The sequence below is a fragment of the Heliangelus exortis genome, chromosome 18 (genome assembly GCF_036169615.1).
Source record: "Heliangelus exortis chromosome 18, bHelExo1.hap1, whole genome shotgun sequence".
NCBI classification, from domain to species: Eukaryota; Metazoa; Chordata; class Aves; order Apodiformes; family Trochilidae; genus Heliangelus; species Heliangelus exortis.
Window position 1 is genome coordinate 9,202,528 of NC_092439.1, and position 21,781 is coordinate 9,224,308.

At 35.5% G+C, this 21,781-nt stretch overlaps 1 protein-coding gene and 1 non-coding gene across 2 annotated transcripts in view; both read right to left on the reverse strand.

Annotated features, from left to right (window-relative positions):
- The window catches only part of IPO7 (importin 7), a 35,099-nt gene continuing 13,318 nt past the window's right edge, over positions 1–21,781 (reverse strand). Inside the window, exons 5-25 of the mRNA XM_071761986.1 lie at positions 20,690–20,846; positions 20,078–20,167; positions 19,564–19,658; positions 19,381–19,465; positions 15,803–15,937; positions 15,154–15,253; positions 14,060–14,136; positions 13,606–13,722; positions 12,746–12,835; positions 12,077–12,242; positions 11,225–11,385; positions 10,253–10,381; positions 9,986–10,052; positions 9,783–9,908; positions 9,382–9,479; positions 8,328–8,423; positions 7,160–7,380; positions 6,858–7,063; positions 5,472–5,678; positions 5,023–5,139; positions 1–2,958 (exon numbers count right to left, since the gene is read on the reverse strand). Of these exons, the coding sequence (XP_071618087.1) occupies positions 2,861–2,958; positions 5,023–5,139; positions 5,472–5,678; positions 6,858–7,063; positions 7,160–7,380; positions 8,328–8,423; positions 9,382–9,479; positions 9,783–9,908; positions 9,986–10,052; positions 10,253–10,381; positions 11,225–11,385; positions 12,077–12,242; positions 12,746–12,835; positions 13,606–13,722; positions 14,060–14,136; positions 15,154–15,253; positions 15,803–15,937; positions 19,381–19,465; positions 19,564–19,658; positions 20,078–20,167; positions 20,690–20,846 (2,638 nt within the window). The 3' untranslated portion in view covers positions 1–2,860. The remainder of the gene's footprint in view (positions 2,959–5,022; positions 5,140–5,471; positions 5,679–6,857; positions 7,064–7,159; positions 7,381–8,327; positions 8,424–9,381; positions 9,480–9,782; positions 9,909–9,985; positions 10,053–10,252; positions 10,382–11,224; positions 11,386–12,076; positions 12,243–12,745; positions 12,836–13,605; positions 13,723–14,059; positions 14,137–15,153; positions 15,254–15,802; positions 15,938–19,380; positions 19,466–19,563; positions 19,659–20,077; positions 20,168–20,689; positions 20,847–21,781) is intronic.
- LOC139804884 (small nucleolar RNA SNORA23) lies at positions 12,397–12,578 on the reverse strand. The gene has a single exon (XR_011729588.1). It is a non-coding gene; the product is annotated as a small nucleolar RNA SNORA23 (small nucleolar RNA).

Below are 21,781 nucleotides of genomic sequence, written 5' to 3' on the forward strand. Positions count from 1 at the left end.
TTTGCTTTAGATGTTTATTAATCCAAGGAGATCTTCCATAATAGAAAAAAACAGAGGCTTTAAATTTCCCAGCTCTTCCTTTAGAGTTGCATTATCCCTGAAAATGGAATGGGTAAGTGCAAGTTCTAGAAGGAAGATAGATTTTAAATCTGACATAAGTGTATCACTGAAATGGATATATTGCATCACAAAATGCACTATCACCACCAACAACAATGCAAAGTTGTTTTGCAATTTATATAAATACATTTCTTGGAGCAAAGGAAAGCAAAGTTCTAGATCCATTCTTTAAAAAGATGCTCCTTGCTAACCAGTCTAGTGACACAAAAAAGCACCCTTGAAGTAAGACTGTATTCTTCACACCAAGATAAAATTCTTCCCTTGACTTGTGACTTGAAAAATATAACTGTTCCAGAAATGACAATGGCACTAAATTGGTGATTTTTCCCTCATCATTTTCATCTGCTCTGTACGTAGAGCCTTCTCACTACTGCTCTGTCGTCTCTTCTGCCGTGAGGCAAAAGTGTCTTAGCTGTCCTAAGAGGTCCTCTTACATTTTTTGGGATGCGTAAGAAGATGAGCAGACACCCAACAAATGTGTTCAGAAATTATTATGTCAAACTGGGCATTTTTCAAGGTCAAGGAATGCACAGGAAAAGGCATGCTGTAATTATGTCTCTCACCCTTTTCTACAAAAATAAAACCTTGTCTAAAGATTATCTTGAGGCTGGAGTACACCTGTACGTGCTCATGAGTTACACATTTACAAAGAAACACCAGTTCTGCTATATGTACTTGTCCAGTCAGCTAAAGATTCAAAGGTACTACTGTGGTTCTCATACCACTACTAGAATGGATACTCAGGTCCAGGCTTACTTTTTCAGGCTTTTTCACATCAGGTGCAACATCCATCCTTTCAAGTCTGCAATTTGCTTCTGAAGTATCCCTTTGGTATTCTGCTAGGGCAACGTGGCATTAAAGTCCTGGCTCAGTCTCACATTAGTGCTCTGTGTGCAGGGAACTGGATTTGCCCAAGAAAGGCAGACCAGAGAGCAGTGACTGGAAAAACCCACTATACCTGCCCAAAAAAGCGCTCGTGGTTGTGCAACAAATGGAAGGCAAAGCATGGCGCTGGTCAGCTTGTCAAGGAAACCCCAAACCACAAATTCCTGCTACTCTGCTGATGCAAAAAACCACACCACACAAACCAATTTTCTGAAGACTGCATTTTGAGTATCATAATATATATATGTGCATTTCATTTTTACAGATATAAACTCAGTTTATTTTTAACCTGTATTTAAATTTTGGAGGCTTACATTAAATTAAGGTAGCTTGTTTAATATCAATTGTAACAGCAGGTGACATTTTTATATAAAAACAGCCAAAAGAAAAAAAAAAAAAAAAACAAAACAAACAAACATTTGATTTAAAAGACCTGACACCAATGATCTCAAGGCAAGATCAAAAACCTATGGATTTTTGCTTTTGGAAAAGGAAAAGGTGGCATTTAAGCCAACCCATTCACAGCATCTTCCTGCTGGCTTCTTCATACAGTGGTTTTGATAGTGGTCCCAGAGGGAACTGTATTTTGCCTCTAGCTAAAATACTAGTTACTATCACGACTTTGAAGGAAGAAAACTGTGGCTTCAGAAATGAAAGATTGGCAACACTTCAAATACACTGTCTGGATCAGGCAGACAACAGCACACACTAATGCTGGGAGTGCAAAAAGAGGGGGAATGAAATGCAGGAGTAGTGCACCTGCACTACCACATGCTGTAAAACATTTTGCAAAATTAGGGGGAAAATTTGCATTCACAGATCATAGCCCAGATTAGCCAAATTAATTTGTTGTGGTTTTTTATAGATTGCATATATAGATATTTCATCCGCACACTCCAATTGACTCAAGAACAGAACTTCACATCTTATGTACCTGCTTTTGAGAAGATTTTTTCTTCCCACAGAACACATCTGTATCCAAGTTTCACCTTGTACAGTGAGATCTTGAAGAAAAGCAAAGGACACAGAGGGTGTTGCTTTTTTTTTTTTAGCAGCAATGAAGTATCACTAACCCCTTTTTACATTACTGAATTCAAGTCACAACCCGAGGTGACTGCACCACAAAGTCACCAGGTACAAAACTGCTAGTTCATTTTAAATTAATAACCTGAAATTATTTTCCCCAATATATCCCTTATTTTTTATTTTTATTTTTTTATAAACAGCAAACATTTTGCTATTTTTGTACATAGGCTAGCAGGCTTGTTTCAATATGAAAGTGCTAATTAATTTACAGATTTATCAGTTATGTAGTGCTACATTAAGTGTCCAATATTCTACATATGAACAATCTTGATAAATGGAAATGATGAAGATTAAGTAAGGCTATCTGATTACCTTATCTTATTTACATTAAAAGAATAGACACCCAATAGGAAGGGAGAAAAGGGAAATAAATTGGGCAAATACTCATATCGCCACAGGTGTAAAAATCAAGTCTGCCTTCTAGCTTGTCCTGTAAATGAGACATTTTAAATAGTCCTGCAGCCCATGCCTAATTTTTTTCCTCAGAAAAAGAAAAGCTGCCTTCATGACATCCCCTCTTGATTTCCAATTTCCAAAGTGTGTCATTTGAAGCTTTAAATTCAGAATTCTTCCTATCTTCAAAAAAACCCTCTGGTTTGCTTTCCAGTATTAGGTTGCACGATCAGGTCCCACTTCTGGGGCTTTTGTCCAATCTATTTATCAATTAGTTTAGAGTGAGTTGTAGGTAACATGAACCAGTTCTGGAACCACTATTGGGAGGAACACAAGCTCTTCACTACAATCACACAGTAGCAGGAAAATTGATAATTCAATTCATTCCCGGGGCAGGGCCTCCAAAATTAAATGAAGTTGGCACAACTGGAGCATTGAATTTGTATCCTCCATGCTTTTCAATCATTTTGGATTCTAAAACAAAACAAAAGGAAGATATTTTAGTGTGTGTGTGTAGAGGGGCGGAAAGAGAGATTAAGAATTTGTCAGTGACCATTTTGAGTGTCTCAGACATACAGGTTTAACCTGGGATTACTCAAGAAAGTAATCAGAACCCACAAAGTGTATGTGTGCCAGGCCCCTTAAATTTCAATATTGATATAGCTATGCTTAAATGAATTTATATGTTAAAAAGCCTGGTCTTTAGCTTTAGGACATAAGTATGTAATTTTCACATTTCAGAAACAGGACCTGAATGAATGATTGATTGATTAATGGCCTTTCCAGTAACAAAGCACATGTAGAAAAAAAACAGTATGCACATACTATCTCAATTCAACAATATAATCAGAAATAGCCAGTGAAGCACCAGAAGATGGCTTTTTTTTAGTCTACATGCATTCCCCCTCACTAGACCATGTACTATGATCCTGACAGAAAACTACCATTTTCATTTTCAAATCAGACATTAATATCTTTAGGCATCTGAGGATCATATATCCACCACTGAAACTAACAGTGATAGTTAAGCTGTCTGGTTTTACTTGCTGCATATCCTGTCCTTTGAAGATTCCTGCAAGACTCGTTTTCACAAGCTAACACAGTGACAACTGAAAAGCAGGTTGCTGAAGAGCAAATAGAAATGTGTATTTCCATCTACCTCTGCTACCAGCTAAGATAATGCAGATGTTTTTTACTATTCCCAGTTTAAGATAACAGTGCTTATTAATGTCATATTTCCACTTTAAGAGCTCTCTCTCTTTTTGGGAATACAGACAGCTTATGTTATCAAGAAGATCTGCATTTTGTCTGTTTCTTTGGAAACAGGCTGGAAAAAATGTTGCCTTGGCTGATGAAGGAGAACATGGCCTGTGGAACAGCTCCACAGTGCACAGAAGACTAACAGCTTAGCTTAGATATTCTTCTTAGCTACATTAATGAGACAGAATTATATTCCAAATCCTTTTAATAGGATTTCCCCATGTGTGGTAGGTAGCTTAAATGGAGCATTAGTATGGTCACAGAGTGCAAGGACTTACTGTAAAGATCAGGTTGCCTAAGTTAACCTTCAAAATTTGAACCTAACTTGCTCTGTGAATAAGCAGATGAAAAAAAAACCTCACAGAGCATTTTTTCATAAAATGCACAAGTAGGGTATAATCTGATCAGTATGATGTCCAATGCTTGGATAGGGGTCCCAGTAAACCTATGTTATAACCATTAAAAAGGTAGAGCATTCTGCACACTTAAAAGCTCTGTGAGGCTATTTAGGCTGTTTTCTGCAAGAACTACTTGTAAGTTGTCCATTCTTACTACCAATCTTTTATTGAAAGATTATAGGTACTTCTGTTTTGGAACATCTTGCAGTAATTGCTCAATAAGCTGAAGTGATGACTGGACTGATCACTTAAAATTCAGCCTTGACTTTAAAGAGCAATATAATATAGGCTTATCCTCAAATACCTAGGAAAACTTGCAAAAAACCCAAACAACAATGAAACTCAAGATTTTCCCGCTTTCTATATATTTAAATTTATATTATCTGTACTGAAGAATAACAATCTGAAATATTTAATAGGCTTAATAATCTGGCTGATGGATACTATTGCCATAATTTGGTATTTTCCCCACTTACAGAACCAGTCTAGCCCAGCTAGACTAAGTCACATCAGGAAGTAACCTGTCAGCCACTTAATGTGCTTACCATACCTATACCTAGAGTTCATACACCTTCATGTAGTCAAATCAATTGTTTTCAATTCCAAGTAATTATGACAAATATGTCTTCATTTACTTGGCCACTTAATTAACATGTTTCTATCATTCCTTATACCTGTGGTATGCCATACAGTTTGTGCATTGAGGCTTTGTGACCTGACAATCTCTTAAGATTTCAAGCATCTCTGGAGTGTAAAACAACCCTGCTTTGATGAAGACATTATCAGGGTTGAAGTATAGGCATTTTCTGTATTACTCTAAGCACTGAACAGCATTCCAACAGTGAAAGAAGCAATTAATAGTATAAAGGGGGAAAAATACCATGTGCTGCCCGCCTCTGATCTGCCAGAGTTGCTATGTCCTGCAATTGTTTTCTTTGTTCTTCATTAAGACCCTGTGTCAAAGCTTGGTACCACACAGGGTTACGATTCTGAATTGCTGCATGAGAAAGAAAATAGGAAAGTTTTCATTAAAACTTTATTTAACTCAAACCTTACTAATTCACTGATGTTTTGATCTGAATAATATTCTGCTAGGGTTACAACATTTAAAAGAACCTCTGACCTCTTCCACCATAAATGCATTCAAGCACCTCTCCCTGCTCTGAGAGTTAAACTTTGCCTTCCCCTTTCCAAAGAAATAACATTTTTTCAAAGCACATACTGGAAGGCCTGCTTGGAAGATTTCAACAGGTTCTAGTAAACAATATATGTTATACAATACAACTAAGATATAACTTCTTGGCCAGAAAAGCAAATACAGTTACTTACTCTGAAAAATTGTTTTAAATATCTGATATTCATCAATAGGGTTGTCTTCATCATCAATAATTGTGGAATAGCCTTCTAAAGCAGTCTCTTCAGCATCATCTTCTTCCCAGTCTTCATCATCTCCATCTTCACCTGCCTGTTTTGCTAGAATTTCTAGATATTCTTGACCATCTTCATCAATGTCATCTTCATCACTCCCCAGTTCCTCTGAGTTAAATATCACACACACAGAAAGTTTCTCTCAAGAATATTAAGAACAACTCTTTAGGTCAATGGATGATTATGCAAAACAAGCAATAGAACTGATAAAAATACAGTGCAGACCAGGAAGGGGGAGGCTCTCAAACTCCTCTCCCAGTGCCATGGTCTTTCCCCCCACAGGTACTCTTCCCACACATCAACTGTTTAAGTGGGAAAGGAAAATATTATTGTCACAAAAATGTATCTAGAAAAATATATACACAGATAGTTTGGAAGAGAACTCAGTAAAGCTTTAGGCAAAGCACTATTTGTGCTCCAAAGAATGTTTGAAATAATCTTATGAAAACATTTTAAAGACACATTAAATGGGCTGCTGAAAATCATGCTTGAGATACAAAATGTAATAGTATGAATTGTATATAATGACCATAGTCTCAAAGGTCCAATATTCAACAGCACAGATCAAAAAGAAACTGTGCTGTAAGTAGACAGATGAACAGATGAAAGCCAATAGATACCCCTTTGAGTTTGGAAAACTTCTAAACAATCAGAAAGACACTGGACTAATGATGGAAAGATAAAAATAGGGAACAAGAACTAAAAGCTTAAGGTGAGTACAGGGAAAGATGGAAGAAAGTACAGGGAAGTTTGAACTTCATATGAAGAAGATGGCAAAAGATATGAAGGTTTGTGAAATAATTTATAAAGAAGCAAGACCATAAAGGCTAATAAAGTTTAGAGTACATTAGTCCAGGAAAAAAAATTGTTAAACCAATTCTCAAGAACTGTCATTCTCAATACACAGCTAAAAGACCAGCACCTCTTGGGGCCATTTGTAACATATAGTCCAACCTGTGCAATGGTTTAGAAGGATACTGGGAAACTCCTAGTGACTCTTACTCCTCACTCAAATGGGAATATGCCCTAGAAATAATTCCTTTCAGCAATGAGAGTATCTACACACAGAAGCTAACTTGATATGAGACTTTGAAGAGACTTATTCTGGGAAGATAATATAAGAGAGACTGGAAAGTAAGTCAGAAATACTTGAAAGTCATTAAAAGACGTCCATAATTTTGAGTTTCAGATTTGGATTTGATTTTGGAATTTTTCACACTGGTACTCAGCATCTCCATCACAAAAAACAAAAAATACAAAGTAAAAGTGATGCTTCAGTTTCCATACCTGTTTCTTCATCTTCTTCAGCTTCATCATCATCATCACTATCATTTTCATGCTCTGCATGACAGGCATATGCTCTTTTCAATCCATTAAATAAAAGGATAAAAGCTGGCAGGATCTGGCCAGCAACTTGATTTAAAACCTGTGGTATTTGCTCCAGATCAATAAGAGCACACAAGCCAAGCACACACATCTTTCTGTCATGAAGTCTACAAAACAGAAGAGTACAAAAGTTGCAGGTTTTGTTATGACTTATTGGCAGGAATTATAGAGGAGTATCACAGAGAAGAACTAGAAACACTTACCCCAAGAAACAGTCCACATCATTAAGCCACTGTGTTATGAAGTGATTAGTGACAGGCTCCACATTATTGGGAAAACGAAGATTTTCCAATGTATTTAATAGTAAATGAGGATTGTAATACAAAGCAGCTATGGCAACCTGGAGGCACATTGTTCGCAGTTCACTTGTTTTCACTTCTCTTGTCAATCTCTCTAATGCAGCTTCCACAAATAAGGGTATGCACTGAAAAGTGATAACCATTACACATGTAGTTCTGCATTTCACACTAAAATTGAGAAATAGCATAAAACCAGTCTGGTGCCTAAATACAAAGGGCATAAAATGGGAACAATTCTTAACTGCCAGCAGGTGTCATATACAAAGATGAAATAAAAAGGTGAAAAGATGATATCTACTCTGAGCACTTGGGTTTTGTAACATCATGCATAGCAGATGCAGGATCATGTGTTTGAAAAACTTAAAAAACTGAGGAAATGCATACACTAGGTAGTCTAGAAAAAAATCAACTTAGTATTTTTTTAGTATCGACAACAAAGTCGAGATATTATTAATATTCCAAGAAAACAGCTATTCAAAGGAGTAGTCTCTTCAGATATACCACAATGATTTCCTGTGACTAAATTAAAAACTGAAGTTTCCTAGGGCGTATATCCACAAGTATTAAAAATCATACAAAAAATGTTTAAACAACTATTAGACAGTGCTTCTTATATGCACAGCAGAAGCAGAGAAATTCATCTTTTAAATTCCAGCTTCCATAAGTCCCTGGTTTCTCTGTGACATGAACTGGGATTCTAGGAATTTAATTTTCATACTTAATTATTTCAAGCCTATTAACTGAACAGATTAAATAACTTTCATGTAATATGCACCAGAATTAACTTAGAATATAATTAGTTTGACTTTTAGAACCAAGATGCTCCTAAAATAGCACTCTTTCAGAGTCACAAAAGCACAAGTTTTGTAGTGGCCTCAATTTTGGAGACAAAGTGTGCAGTAACTATCTCTGCAGTGCTGTTAACTGAGTAAAAATGAAGGAGAAGACAGGATGATTTAGTCACACTACACAAATTTCTCAGAACAGAACTCATGTTAATACATTATCAATTCATATTTGAAAATAAAAGTGTTTTTAACTATTAGTTACAGCAACCAAAGTTATCACCAACCTGATCAATGCCACGCCCTTTACACTGAAGAATAATTACTTCTAACAACTTTGCTGCGTGACATTCTGCATCTTCTCCAGCAACTCCTGTAAGAACCTGAAAAATAATGGTTACTGTTGATGATAACCCTTCAAGATGTATTTTCTATACACTGCTTTGCTTTGAAAAAGCCAATGTATCCATCAGCCTGATTGCAACTTGTTTTCAAATAGACGCAGAGACAAATTGTCCACGATAATACTTAAACATCTTTTAAGAATTACTCAGGAGATACTACAGACTGGGCAGCTGACAGTTCACTGTAATTCTTCTATTGATACAACGTATGACACCCAGAAAAACCGAAATCTCTCCAGATTACAGTTAGTTTATAAAATATTAGCACCATCGCATAGGGAAGCATTAATTTCCTCACAAATGACTAACACCCTGGAAAGCTTTGTATTCTACATATTGATTAAAGACAGCCTAATTGGCAGCTACCAGTAAGAAATAGGAGCTGAGACACTACATTAAATACAGAAACACTGCCCAAAAGTGACCAAACTGAGTCAGAACAGCTGCATTCTGCTCCCTTCTTTTGTTGCTGACTTGGCATGAACTTGGGAAAATAACTACTTCTATCTCTCTACTTTCCATCCCTACTCCATTGGTTTTTGATAACACGTTTAAGACCTTTAGTACACAGTAGCTTGTGGTATCCTCACCATACTGAGGCTACAAAGTTCTGGAAACAGAAACCATCTCCCTTTGGCAATATGTACCCACGTTTTGCATGCCTGAATGCACATATGCACAAAACCTGGATTATTTTATCTGCTTTTGTTAGGTATGATCTATTTTTCTTCCATTTTAACAAAAGTATATATCTGAAATTTGATGTGACCTCTTGAAATTTCTCTGCAATGACTTAATTTCTGGAGTCACAGAGGATGCTATATGGCAGCATAATGCCTTAAGAGCAGACATCAAAATTCTTCAGTTTCAGTCTGCTGTTTAACAGTGTATTACTAAAGAGATCAGAAGCTTTGTTATCACAAAGAAATCTCCTTACCTTCTTGCACATACTGTAGATCATTTCAAGATATTTTGTGTCTGACAGAAGTGTATCTGTATCAACAGTAACATAATTATGCAAGAGAGGCATCATGTCTGTATTAAAAGAAGGACCACAGTTAGATATTGTTTCCATATTTTATTAGAAAAGGTGTTAAAATCAGGATGAAATCCATGCATTAATAGGTACAGTTCTTGCTCAGTGTTTGCAAATGTAAGTATACATCTAGTCATAGACGCCTTAACAGAACAGGTCTGGTCACAGCAACAGCAGAATAAAATACTTCAAGTGTAACCTCATTTCAGTGTTCTCATGTTTCAATCAAGATTCAATTCATTGCATGGTTGATATCATACATATGAAACCATTTGACTTTCTGATTTACTTGTATTACTTACCAGTAAAATAATCAAAACCATCCTGCTGAAAGACTTCAAAAACAAGAGGAAGAAGCTGCCACATTTGTGCAGAAACTTGTTGACAAGTCAGACTATGAGCCAAGGAAAAAATCTCCTCGTAGAACTCTAAAAGAAACAGAATTTAGGTAAACCTAATGCCAATCCATACACTTAGAAAAATAAGCCAACAAAAGTACAGATACCTAATACATGCTGCTGCAAAACTGTTCCAATCACTTGCAAACAAATTCCTTCCAGCTGCTGAGTAATCTGAAAACAAAACAAAACAATCTAAAATAAAACCAGTAAACACAATTCCTATTCACTACAAGATAGTCTCCCATGTTCAGTTTTCTGTTAGAAGGTATTTTTGACTGAAAGTTTTAGATAAAACTGTGAGGAACAGTGGAATTACAAGACTTCCAGTGTCTTAGACAAAACATACTAGATTTAAAATAATTTTTACTTACTTCTTTATGATCTTCAACTACACTAAGAAGTGTATCAATAGTATTCAAGATTCCCATTGCTGTCACTGCTTTGTCATCACTGCCCTCTTCATCTGGTCCAGTCTGGATGACCTGGTTAAATGTCATTGCCTGCAAAACAACCCATAAATGTGACATGTAATGAGGACATGCTTGGAGATGAACAATTGTGCAAGTCTGGTATTCTACAAAATTTTAAGGTGGATTTCTGCTACGAAAATGTGTGACTATTAGAAGGTGACTGCTCCATTCCAGATTTTGTTTTCAAGATAAAATTTGAACGTTAAGCCATTTGAGCTGCCATCCTATATTCATTCATGAATAAAAAGATATAAATGACATTGCTTTCCATGCAAAAGAATATAATTTCAATGAATAAATTTTTCTGAAACAAGGTTTAATTGGTAACTAAACTAGACCTGACCCTTTGCAGGCATTCCCAAAGAGGACATGCAAACAATTCAGTTCTAACTCCAAGGCCTCCAATAGGGAAGCACAGAACTGTCCTGTGCTATAGTGCAACTTGCAAGACAGAGCTACTCAAGCTCCAAATTTCTCTTGCAGATTCAATTTTAGTTTCTCCTTACATATAACATAACATTATTTCACACTGATTTTTCTATTCAAAATTTGCTCTCTAATTTCCAATTTTAAAACAGAAAACTTAAGTCACTTTGTAGAGACTACTTAAAATGTACTACCAAAATTCATTATTAGCACTATCAGAAAAAAAAAAAAACCTACATACATTTCTCAAACATTTCTACAATTTTTCTTAGAAGTTTCCATTTACTTCCAAGTTATGAAGCCCCTTTTGAGAAGAAACAGTCTAAATGTAAAAGCCACTTAAGCCAATTGGAGTAACAGCAGCTATTAGCTGATGGACACCTATCTTAATTTTAATACAAATCTGCCACATATTTAATATCTTCCTAAGTCACAAGGAATTCTTACCAAATGCTGTGTCATTTCTACTGCAATTGGGGTAACTTCTTCACTATATTCACAGATCATCTTCTGAATCACATTAGTAAGATCATCATTTTCAGTCTCTCTTATAATATGAAGTAAAGCTTGCATTACAGGTCTAATGAATGGAGTAATATATTCCTTAGCTGAAAAACAAGTGAAAATATTTGAATTTACATTCTTACAAAATTACAGTATGAATGTAAGAAAATCAACATATATTCTATGAATATTTAGTGCTTTGGCACTAATATGCCAAAACCACAGGTAGCTCAAATCATTATAGCAATATAACACTCAAAACAATTTCTAAAATAAAAATGTATACCAATTGATCACAACTGAAGTATGAAAATTAGAGTTCTATAGTCTTTATGGAATGCAAGATTACTTATCAATGCAAATTTTAATTGAACAGCTATGGGTAATTAATATATTCTTGTCAATTAGCCAAAGTATTTGATATAGAACTTATTTTGTGGCTTTTATGACAGTTTTGAAATACTAATATAAGCCTACTAGGATAAAGACAATTTTTAAATTTTTTTTTTAAATAATGATTTAACACGAATGCATGCATGCTGAGATACAAATGCTCATATTGCCACTATGTTTCTTATTCAATGATTAGGTGCAGTAAAAATGGATTACAAGAAAATTGTGATAATTTATAAAAATGTAAAATTTTCCAGCTGAAGACATACAATAAGTGATTACAAATTACAATTGCAAAAAGTAAACTAACATCAGGAAAGAAGAGAAAAAGTCTCCCTGAACACCATATAATTAATGCTCATTCCCTTAAAGTTTGCTACATCTTTAAGAAAAGAGAGCTACCTTTCTCTTGATTACTGATCAGAACTTGAAGTGCTATTGCAGCTTCCACTTTCACAGGCATTTCCCTGTCATCTATCAGACACCGTCTTGTGAGTTCTAAAGCTGTCTGGAGATTCTGGTCACTCTTAAATTTGACTTCACAAAAATAATGAAGAACCCAACAAGCCTGAAAAAAAAAAAAAAAAGACTGAACAAATTCAGAGTTACAAAACCTACAAACAGGATTATCAACAACTTGTACACCCATGAGTTACACAGCTTACTAAATCTGAAGTACAACTACTACTGAACAAAGATACTGTAAAGTTTTTAAAAGATTAAGATGTTTGAGAGGGTGGAGGCTGGCCAGTGGAAGGTTTGTCTTTCAGACATCACTAGACCAGTACTATGATCTCAGGTTCATCTTTGGCCACAGGTTTTGTGTGAGCAGTACAGCCTAAATGTAAAACACAAATAGACCATACCACCAGACACGGATGGAAAACCATGCACACAATTCTGCAGCCATTTCAAAACTACACAATAGTTATCTATAATCAGAGATGGGTACTTGTCTCTGAAATAATCATACAATTTATTATAGAACAGATGCACAAAAGCTATGCATTTATTAAAGGGAAAAGTTATTATTAGAACTGTATTTTAACAGTAAATTTGACACTTTCTTACCCGTGCTCTCATGTAACCCAGCTCACTACTGAAGAGAGGGAACACATGATTCTGTAACATATATTCCATCTGATCTTTATATATCTTTTTCTGTCAGAATATAAGCAGAAACAGTTTAAAGCTTTACATTAAAATGCATTTTAAAGTGTGAACAGCCTAGCAACACCTTCAGAATTAACTTACCCCATTATTAAAGTCCATTAAGCAACAATGAAATCCCACATTAGTAATTTGGATCCTCAGACTTTTATAATTTTCAGTCAAAACACTGACTTTTTTTTTTCCCTGTCGTTTTTTTGACTCTTAGATACACCTTTTGCTTGAGGACATAACTCTGGCCTTAAAATCAAAAGTGGTCAGGGAAATTTCTCAGAGCCATGGTCCAAATACAAATGCATGCCCTGCATCATTTTTGTTTACATTTTCATTGAGTAAGGTTGCTAATTTCACTTTCTTTCCTCTCTTCTGTATACAGAAAAGATCTCATTAAATAACCAGTGTCTCACTAGATGGATTTTTTTGTTGTTGTTAACTACATAAGTAAGGGGAATGTAGCTAAGAGTAGAGCAGGAAATATTGTAGCAATTTAGGGAACTTAAAACAATAATATGAACTTCAACATGACATAATAAAACTTGTGCAATTAAGCTGACGACAAAACCAAGTTCAACAGCTAAAAAAAAAAAAAACACAACCTGTCACTGATTCAAAACTTGTAACAATCAAAGTGCTATTGTCAGTTCTTCTCAGTCACTATATGTCAAAGAAATAAAAGGAGAGGAGGTGAAAGAAAAAACAAAACACAACCCACAAAAAACCCCCACAAACACAACAACAAAAAAACCACCAGATTTGCTTACTTTTAGTAGAATTTCAGCCAAAGAACCAATCATATGTAGAGCACCATCTTTCTTTCGAGGGTCAGCATTTGGCTCTGTAAGGATCTGGTAACAAAAGCCCATTGTCTTCTGCAGGACCTAAATTACATGGAAGGTTCATCAAAACATTTCAATTGGTTGTTTCAGGTACCATTCTCAGTGCTCTGAAAATGCTAAAATCTAATAATCTGAAATATGGACAATGTTTTACATCTTTGTTATAAACACACAACATTCAAGATAGGTCCTAAGTGAACTGATAAAATGCAAAAATCACAGAGCAGTGGAAAATAAATTTGAGAGAAATTATAAAATTTTGTGTACTGTGACATGAGAGGGAAAAGCAAAACTTTGATTCTTTCAGCAGATGGATACAATATAAGATATATCTAGCTTACATTCTGTATCTTACATTCTATGTCAGTAATATTCTTACCTCTTTCCTTTTACTACATGATGTAAACAACAATGTCTGAGCAGCAGTTGTTGGAGAAATGAAGTCTTCGAATACATCTATTAAGTAAACATATAACAGCTATAAAATTTTGCTCTTTTACTACAGTTCTTGATCCTAATGCAATCTAATAAACTAATCCAAAAACAAAAGAGCAACAATTTAATCATACTCTCTTAGTACAGATATTCCAAGACCAAACAACAGTAACACATGGTTGGAAATTCCTAATACATATATATCACATATTTTATGAACACTGGTTCTACATGTCTAATTTGATGCAGGTCTTCCTTATTTTTCAGATGAATCTTGTGTAGTAGCAGATGCAGACACAGCAGTCAATTTTTGATGTATTATTTGCTGTACAGGCAAACACTCACAAATGACCAAGTTAAAAATGCTGTTTCTTCTTGCTCTGCAGAAGAGCACCATCAGAGCCCTGCATAATACCTGTTTACAGGTCTACTTCTGACCTGAGGGATAAGAAACCTAAACCCATCAAGTTTCCTTGTTCTAGCCACATTAAAGTCCTAGTTGAGGGATGAATTTGTTCAGGAAGTCTGAAGTATCTTCTTTCTTTCCCTGCCTGGAAGGACTGCATAGACTTAACCTAAACCCCAACAATAAAGTAGCAATCCACAGGGAGTGAAACTAGACAAGTGTGGAATGTTATACTTTATAATGCTGCATTTACTCTTACGGTAAATCTGTTCTGATCTGTGTTATGATCATAAAAACTCAAAGGCCTTGGAATATTAGCTGTTGTAGAACATTAACTTTTAATAACATTAAAACGTATGTAGTTATAGTTAGGAAGACCTGGACTACTTGATTTATAACAAAAAGCTTCTTAACTGTCTAAATTAGCTACTTGTTCAAGAGCAGAAACTGTCATTTCCACCAGTACACCCAAAAGTTAACTATATTAAGTTATATTATTTGGATAATGCAGTTTTATCTTTCCTTTTTTTTTTCTTTTATGTATTCAGGTCATCTCTATTTTCACAAAAAGCTATAAAAACCCCGTCTTTGTGTCAAGTTGTATTTTAACACAAGTAATTTCAAATTCTCACCAAATTTCATGCGAATATATTCATATGGATCTTCTTGCCAAAGCTCTTCATCAGCATCTGTATAGCACATCAGTGGAAAAATAACATCTTGGATGATTCCCTGTAATAAAAAAAAAAAGTAGTAAACAGGCTAGCACTACACTAAATCAATCTCTGTATTCTGTCGTGTATTTCATACATTTTGTCTGTTCTGTCACTTCTCATATAAAATGGTAACATTCTGAAACTACTTGGTCATAAAGGATTTTATGCGCTTGCTACCTTAAAAAAAAAAAAAAAAAAAAAAAAAGGCATGTTTTAACTTAAGACAGAACTACAACACAAGCTATTATATTTGCTTTGGATAATGGTATATAGAGATGATTCAGTGCCCTAAATTCAGTAGTTAGCATCATTTCCAAATGTGTTGTGTTGCTGTGTTAATATTGTAATCTTTGAGATATTACAGCACACAGGACTGACAACAAGAAAAGGCAATTATCAAGCTTTGCTCATGTATCAATTCTTTACCACAGTCTTTAAATTCTTTCCACCAGTACTTTATAACAGACATCCCTAAAACATACTTTCCAGCAAAGTACTTTCTGTACAAAAGAGTGGCTATTGTACTAGTGAGTCATTTAAACATTAAACCCCCAAAATTATTTACTTGAATATGAGGTTTCAGATTCTTCCAGGTGACTGCATGTGATACTCCTTGATTGATGTAGTTCAGTGTTTGCTGCAGAACTCTAGGAGCCATATACTGCTTTTCCTTGTATTGATACAGCACCTTCAGCAACACCTAGAAAAATCAGATCTCATCAATTGCTTATACTGAGCACAGACCACTTGCACCAGAAGAATTCTGCCCTCCCTCACAATCCTACATAAGAAACCCCCTAAATTCAATAAAACAGCCTGTTTATTCATTAGCCTAAAATGGGTACTGACTAATCTTTCTCCTAAATGTCATAGTTAATTTTGTAAGGTAATTTGTAGCTCATCATAGGCTGCACATCTTTTAAAAAGAAAATAATTTAGTAAGACAAAATGTACATGGTAATTTATCACCATAGCCCAGGGGACCTTTCCCTCTGAGGTTTATTGCTCCACCTTGCCACTCCTCAGGAGAAGAAATTCATGTTCAAACACAGCATTGGTAAAATACACTCACACAGACTACTGATTCTTGCTTTTGTGCAGTTTTACACCAATGATGCTGCATGAAGAATGGATGAACCAGCCTCCCCCCTTCTGGCCTCAATTCTTCTCCTGAGGTAGCACTCAGAACTATTCAGAGGGATTTACATTTGTTTAAATCCAAGATTCTCCAGAAAAAAGGACATGAAATGGACACGTGACCATTACTAATAATTAAATTCTAGCTCACTAAAAAGTTTGGTATTGAAGGGGAGTTTCCTCATAGCCCAATACAGGCCAGTGGCCACACTACACTTTTGAGAGCAGCAGCACCAACTGGAGAGAAAGGACAAATAAATCCCATTTGCAGGGTTTCACTTGATTCTTCACATAAAACAAGGTTTTAAATAATTCAAAACTGAATGAACTGAGAAGATATCTATCAATCTGTAATATTACCAAGAAAACATTTTGGGAAAATGAGACTCAAAGCAAACCTATTGATAACATTTATTACACAAGCACTGAAGCATTTCTCCCACAGGAGAGGCCTCACGCCTGAATTTGAAGAGGATACATTCATTCACCAGGAAATTCACAGCTTTACAAATGGTTTTATGCTCTAGATGCATTATCAAGCTTAAAAGTTTAGCTGCCCACGTTTAAAAGCCTCTTGGACTCACAGAAATTACTGGTTGCCACCCTCATGTAATTACAACATTCTGTGGCATTTGGTATTAGGACAGGAAAGTAAAGGAAAGCAGAGCAAATGTTCAGATTTTCAGCTGTCAATATTTCTTCTTAGCCTCTTGTAAACTATCCAAGGGAAAATTATGCTCTGCAAAAACAATACCTTCAGTGACAGATGTTTGTAACTTCCAAAAGCAGTAAAACTTGAATACATGGTAGGACTAACATGCTTCTTGAATTTAGAACAACTAAGAATGTTAATTGTTAAAAAGTCTAACAAATACATAACAAAATTGATTAAACATATGAACAGCTCTGCAACATACTTTACTTCTTTGACTGTATGCCTTAAATAGTCTTTCCAGAAGCAACTGGAAAACTAATGAAGACTACAAATTCTTGTGGTTTTATATAGAGCACTTGACATTCTACAGATTGGCTTCCTTTCTGAATTCTTTGTAAATTCTTCCTACAAGGCAATGACCATTTCCATATTAATACCATATACTGAACTGAAGTAACACATGGATTTGAGACAGGCTATATGGACTAAGGCTCACCATGGTGGCATCTCATGAAAGATACAAAAAAATCTGAGAGAGGCTCTTTGTTCTAGGCAAAAGTATTAATCCTGGGTCTTCAGCAAACTAGAACACATAGCAATAAAATATTCTCTGTGGAAAAGCTTATGCAAGAAGGTCCAGTTTCCTAGAGTATTTGAATTTCAGAAGGATCTGAAATTTCTTTTCTTCATAAGAGATTCTCCACAACAGCACACAGAAAAGCCTAAAATTCATCAACAGTCAATGAAGGGCTGGGGAGCAGTCTTTGTACAAAGCTTAACAAATGGTTTGTTTGCAGTCACACAACTTAGGAAAAGTGTTTTGCTCCTCTCACAAATCTAAGCAAATATCTCCTATGATTCAGACGCAACAAGGAAAGAAAAAGATTAAGAAGAGGTTTAAGAACTGCAGTGAGGAAAAGCAGGATGTCAAATGGAAGCTCCAGGGCAAATAGAATTCTGCAACTGTGCCAAGGAACAACCAGGCAGGAGTGTTTGACCAGGCCTTAGTTCTGGCTCATCAGGTCTTTCAAAATGAGAAATGTCTTAAGCAAAGAAGCTGCTAACACAACAGATAAGAATCAGAGTATTTCAGCTAGGCAGCTCAGCCTGTTTTGGCCAAACTTCAGGTTTAGCTCTAACGCTGAATGCACTGGGTACTTTTTGGTGGTGGTGGTGACATGAGCAAGACAAAAAAATACAGACACCGACCAGATAAAAATAATAATTGATAAGAAGTATGAGAATAGTACTAGCAGGACATTTCAAGTTTATACCTCAAAAACCTTGAATACCATGCCATATATTAATCAATTGCTGCTTTAGTAAAAGGGTTGGTACACTCCCACAGCTCCATGTCCTTCCTGTTCTGGGGACTCCAGAACTGACAAAGTACTCCAGGTGGGGTCTCACATGAGTGGAGTAGAAGGGCAGAATCACCTCCCTTTACCTGCTGGCCACACTTCTTTTGATGCAGCCCAGGAGATGGTTGGCTTTCTGGGCTGTAAGTGCACATTGCCACCTCAGGTTGAGTTTTTCATTAACCAACATTTGTTTTGAAAGAACGCGAGTCAGTAGTACAGCCAGAAACTGCAAAGCAGATCAAAAAATTTTCCAATACTCATGGGAATTTTCTTGCTAGTTTAAAAACATCTGATTACTGACTATACTATAAGTGAGGCTGCTGACAATTCCTGCCTCACCGACCCATTCTGTTCCTTCAAGAATACACTGTTGCCATGTAGCAGGATTATCAGAATCACGATGTTACTACAGTAAAGGCAAATCAATAATTGTCTGGCATAACATTAATACATCAAGTTAAAAACTGCTCTAGTCCAAAAGATACTTAGTTTATAACAGGCCCTGCAGTTGTGGCAATCCCCAGACAGGGAGACAAGTGGGAAATGACCAGCCTTACCTGCTTGATCAGGCTTCTGCAGAAAGCTAGGTAGCTTACTGTTTACTAACTTTGAGACAAAAAGAAAAAACCCTCCATCATCAGAGTTAAAAGGGTAAGTAAGAAGGCCAACCACAAAACAAATATTATATTAATTTCTTCCAGAAAGAGAAAAATAGATAGCATTTATCTGAAGTTCATCTGAGGGTTTATTATATCAGAACATTTACTCTATTCACAAATTATCCATGCTGCAAAGGCTATTTTAAATGTACTGTCCTACATGGCAAATTCTTTTTTTAACCATTCTTCTCTTTTAACCCACAGATCTCAGTACTTTCCATATCAATGTGCTTAAAAAGCAATTCTGAAGAGCAAGAAGCCTTTGCAGAAAATGAAATAAGAAACCACTACTATCTCTGAATTTATAACCCCAACATTCAGTGTTTCTTACCTGCTGAACACCAACAGCAAATGCCTTCAGGAACACTTCAGCAAACTCATTGTACTCCTTGGAAACATTACCAGGGCTTCCATACCTAGAATTAAAATAATGTGTACAAATTCAAAGGTGCAGCAGTATTATTGACTTGAATATTTTTATTTTTTTAAAAAATTTAAAAATAATGGAAACTACCTCTCAAAAAGTCTTGCTAAAATATGCAAAGCCCACTTTTTGCATTTCCACCAAGGCAACTCAGGTCTATCATCTTCATCAACTTGAAGGGTTTCCTTTAGGGAAAAAATAAGTATTTGTCAACTATTCATATAAAGTACAAACTCGATGTATTTTGAGCAACTATATAGCATAGTTTGCTTTTATAACCAGCCCACTTGCACTTGTAGTTTAAACAGAAGTATGAAGTACAGCATGTTGAAAAACAATCCCATTATATATGCTGCATAAATTGTCAACAAATTCTTGAAACAAGAAACCAAGGCAAGTTGTGCTGTTATTTGTAAACAGAACTCCACCACAAGCTACGTATTCTCAAAATTTGTCTAGTCAGTTTTAAAAAAGCTTGCTTATTTAAAACTATTTTCTCGGCATCTATTGAGAAAAGCAAATGCAGAAATAAAATGTTAAACTTTTTAACATCCTAGTATATAATATTTGAGCTTAACGATCTATGTACACAAAAGCTACTTACAGCTGGTACATCCCTATCAACAACAGTCTTCAGGATTTCTATCCATTCAGTCAAGTTTTGCTGATTTATCAACTCCAAAGGTAATGTGTACTTATTTAAAAAGAAAAAGAGAAAAAAAGCCAAAATGAATTTATTTCAAAGCAATTTTAAAACAAATGTCACTTTCCCAGTTTGGATTTAAATCTTTCAAATCTTTGTCTGTACCAAGCTACCATGAAAGATTAGCAAAGGGCTCAGAAAACCAGGCTGAAGAACTTCAGTTATCAGCATATTAACAGTTTCATTCCAAACTGATGCATTTACAGTTAGAATTTTATGTAGGCTGGCCTCCACAATCTGTCATTCAAGAACTGATTGTCTATTTGGTTCTCTAGTAAATGCTCTACCTCAGGGAATGGCATGCACAAGTAATACCAACCAGGAATAGTACTGTACAAAAGTAAGAGCACATCACAATCTAGCATTTTAAAAACCTGTGATTCATACCACAACTGATTGGTAGGGGACAAGATTCAGATGTAATCAAATATTTCTGTCATTTACTATTTTGAGGAAAAGCATAATGCCTTACATCAATTTACCAATTAAGCATACCAAAAGTTTGTTTTTTACCTGGACAAGAGCATAAAATATTTTGAAGATCTGTTTCTGGATGAGGACAGACTGATCAGATGGATCACTCAAGAGCTGAATGAAACTGTCCTTCAGAACTGGTAGAAAATGTTGCATTGCAGCTATCAAAGGACTTCGCTCCTCTGGTTTCTTGTACCTTTAGATAAGAACAAACTAGTTTTGCATACATTTCAGGTAGCTTTTTATTTTTAAAAGTGCACCTTTCTCCAGTGTAGAAACAAGTAGTATGTGTTACAGTTCATAACAGGGTATGATTTAAAAAACAAAAAAACCAAACCAAACCAAAACCAGACAAAAACCAACCAAACCAAACCAAACACCTAGCTATTTCTTCTTACAGAATCTGAAATAAAGCTATAGCCATGACTCCACCATGATCCACATTTGTTTTCTGCTGGTAATGCACTCCTGCCAACTTCCTCACTCTGAATACTACATCATGTTCAGCTGCACCATTACAGTAGTGAAAAGCAATCAGAACACTACAAAAACTGCAAGCAAAAGGTATCCATCTATTGCCAAGAACGGCAGATGCTGGCCTAGTCAGTAAAACTCCAGAAAGACTTTTACCAGAGTTCACAATTTATCAAAGTATTTCCAGGAGCTAGATTACTTCACTGACATTGAAGAAAGTAAACTGTGAAGTTTCTCACAGTTTCCCATTGATGTCTCTCACATCTTACCATTTAATTTGCCCAAATTTAACCATCTGCTAGAGAATATAGGCTCCAAGGCTATGTGGTAGACTCTGAGTATGCTTTAATTGCAAGTTTCCCCCTGAAATAGTGTCTCAAACCTTTCCATGCTGGTGACATTCCACCAGTTTGCTTATGCTGGAAACAAGGCTCCGTATCCTTTCTTCAAACATGTCAAAATTCTCAAAAGAAAATAAAGCCACATTTTTAAAGCTTCCCCCAGCTTTTAGCTTACAAAGAAGTAAATCCTTATTGACTCAAGAGTCACACCAGCACAACAGGTTCTTGTCCTTGTCCATAATGGTGATGACAATAAGAACAAAATTATGTAACACTTTAAGACTGCTTTATTTTTCAATGAAGTGATTAATAATTT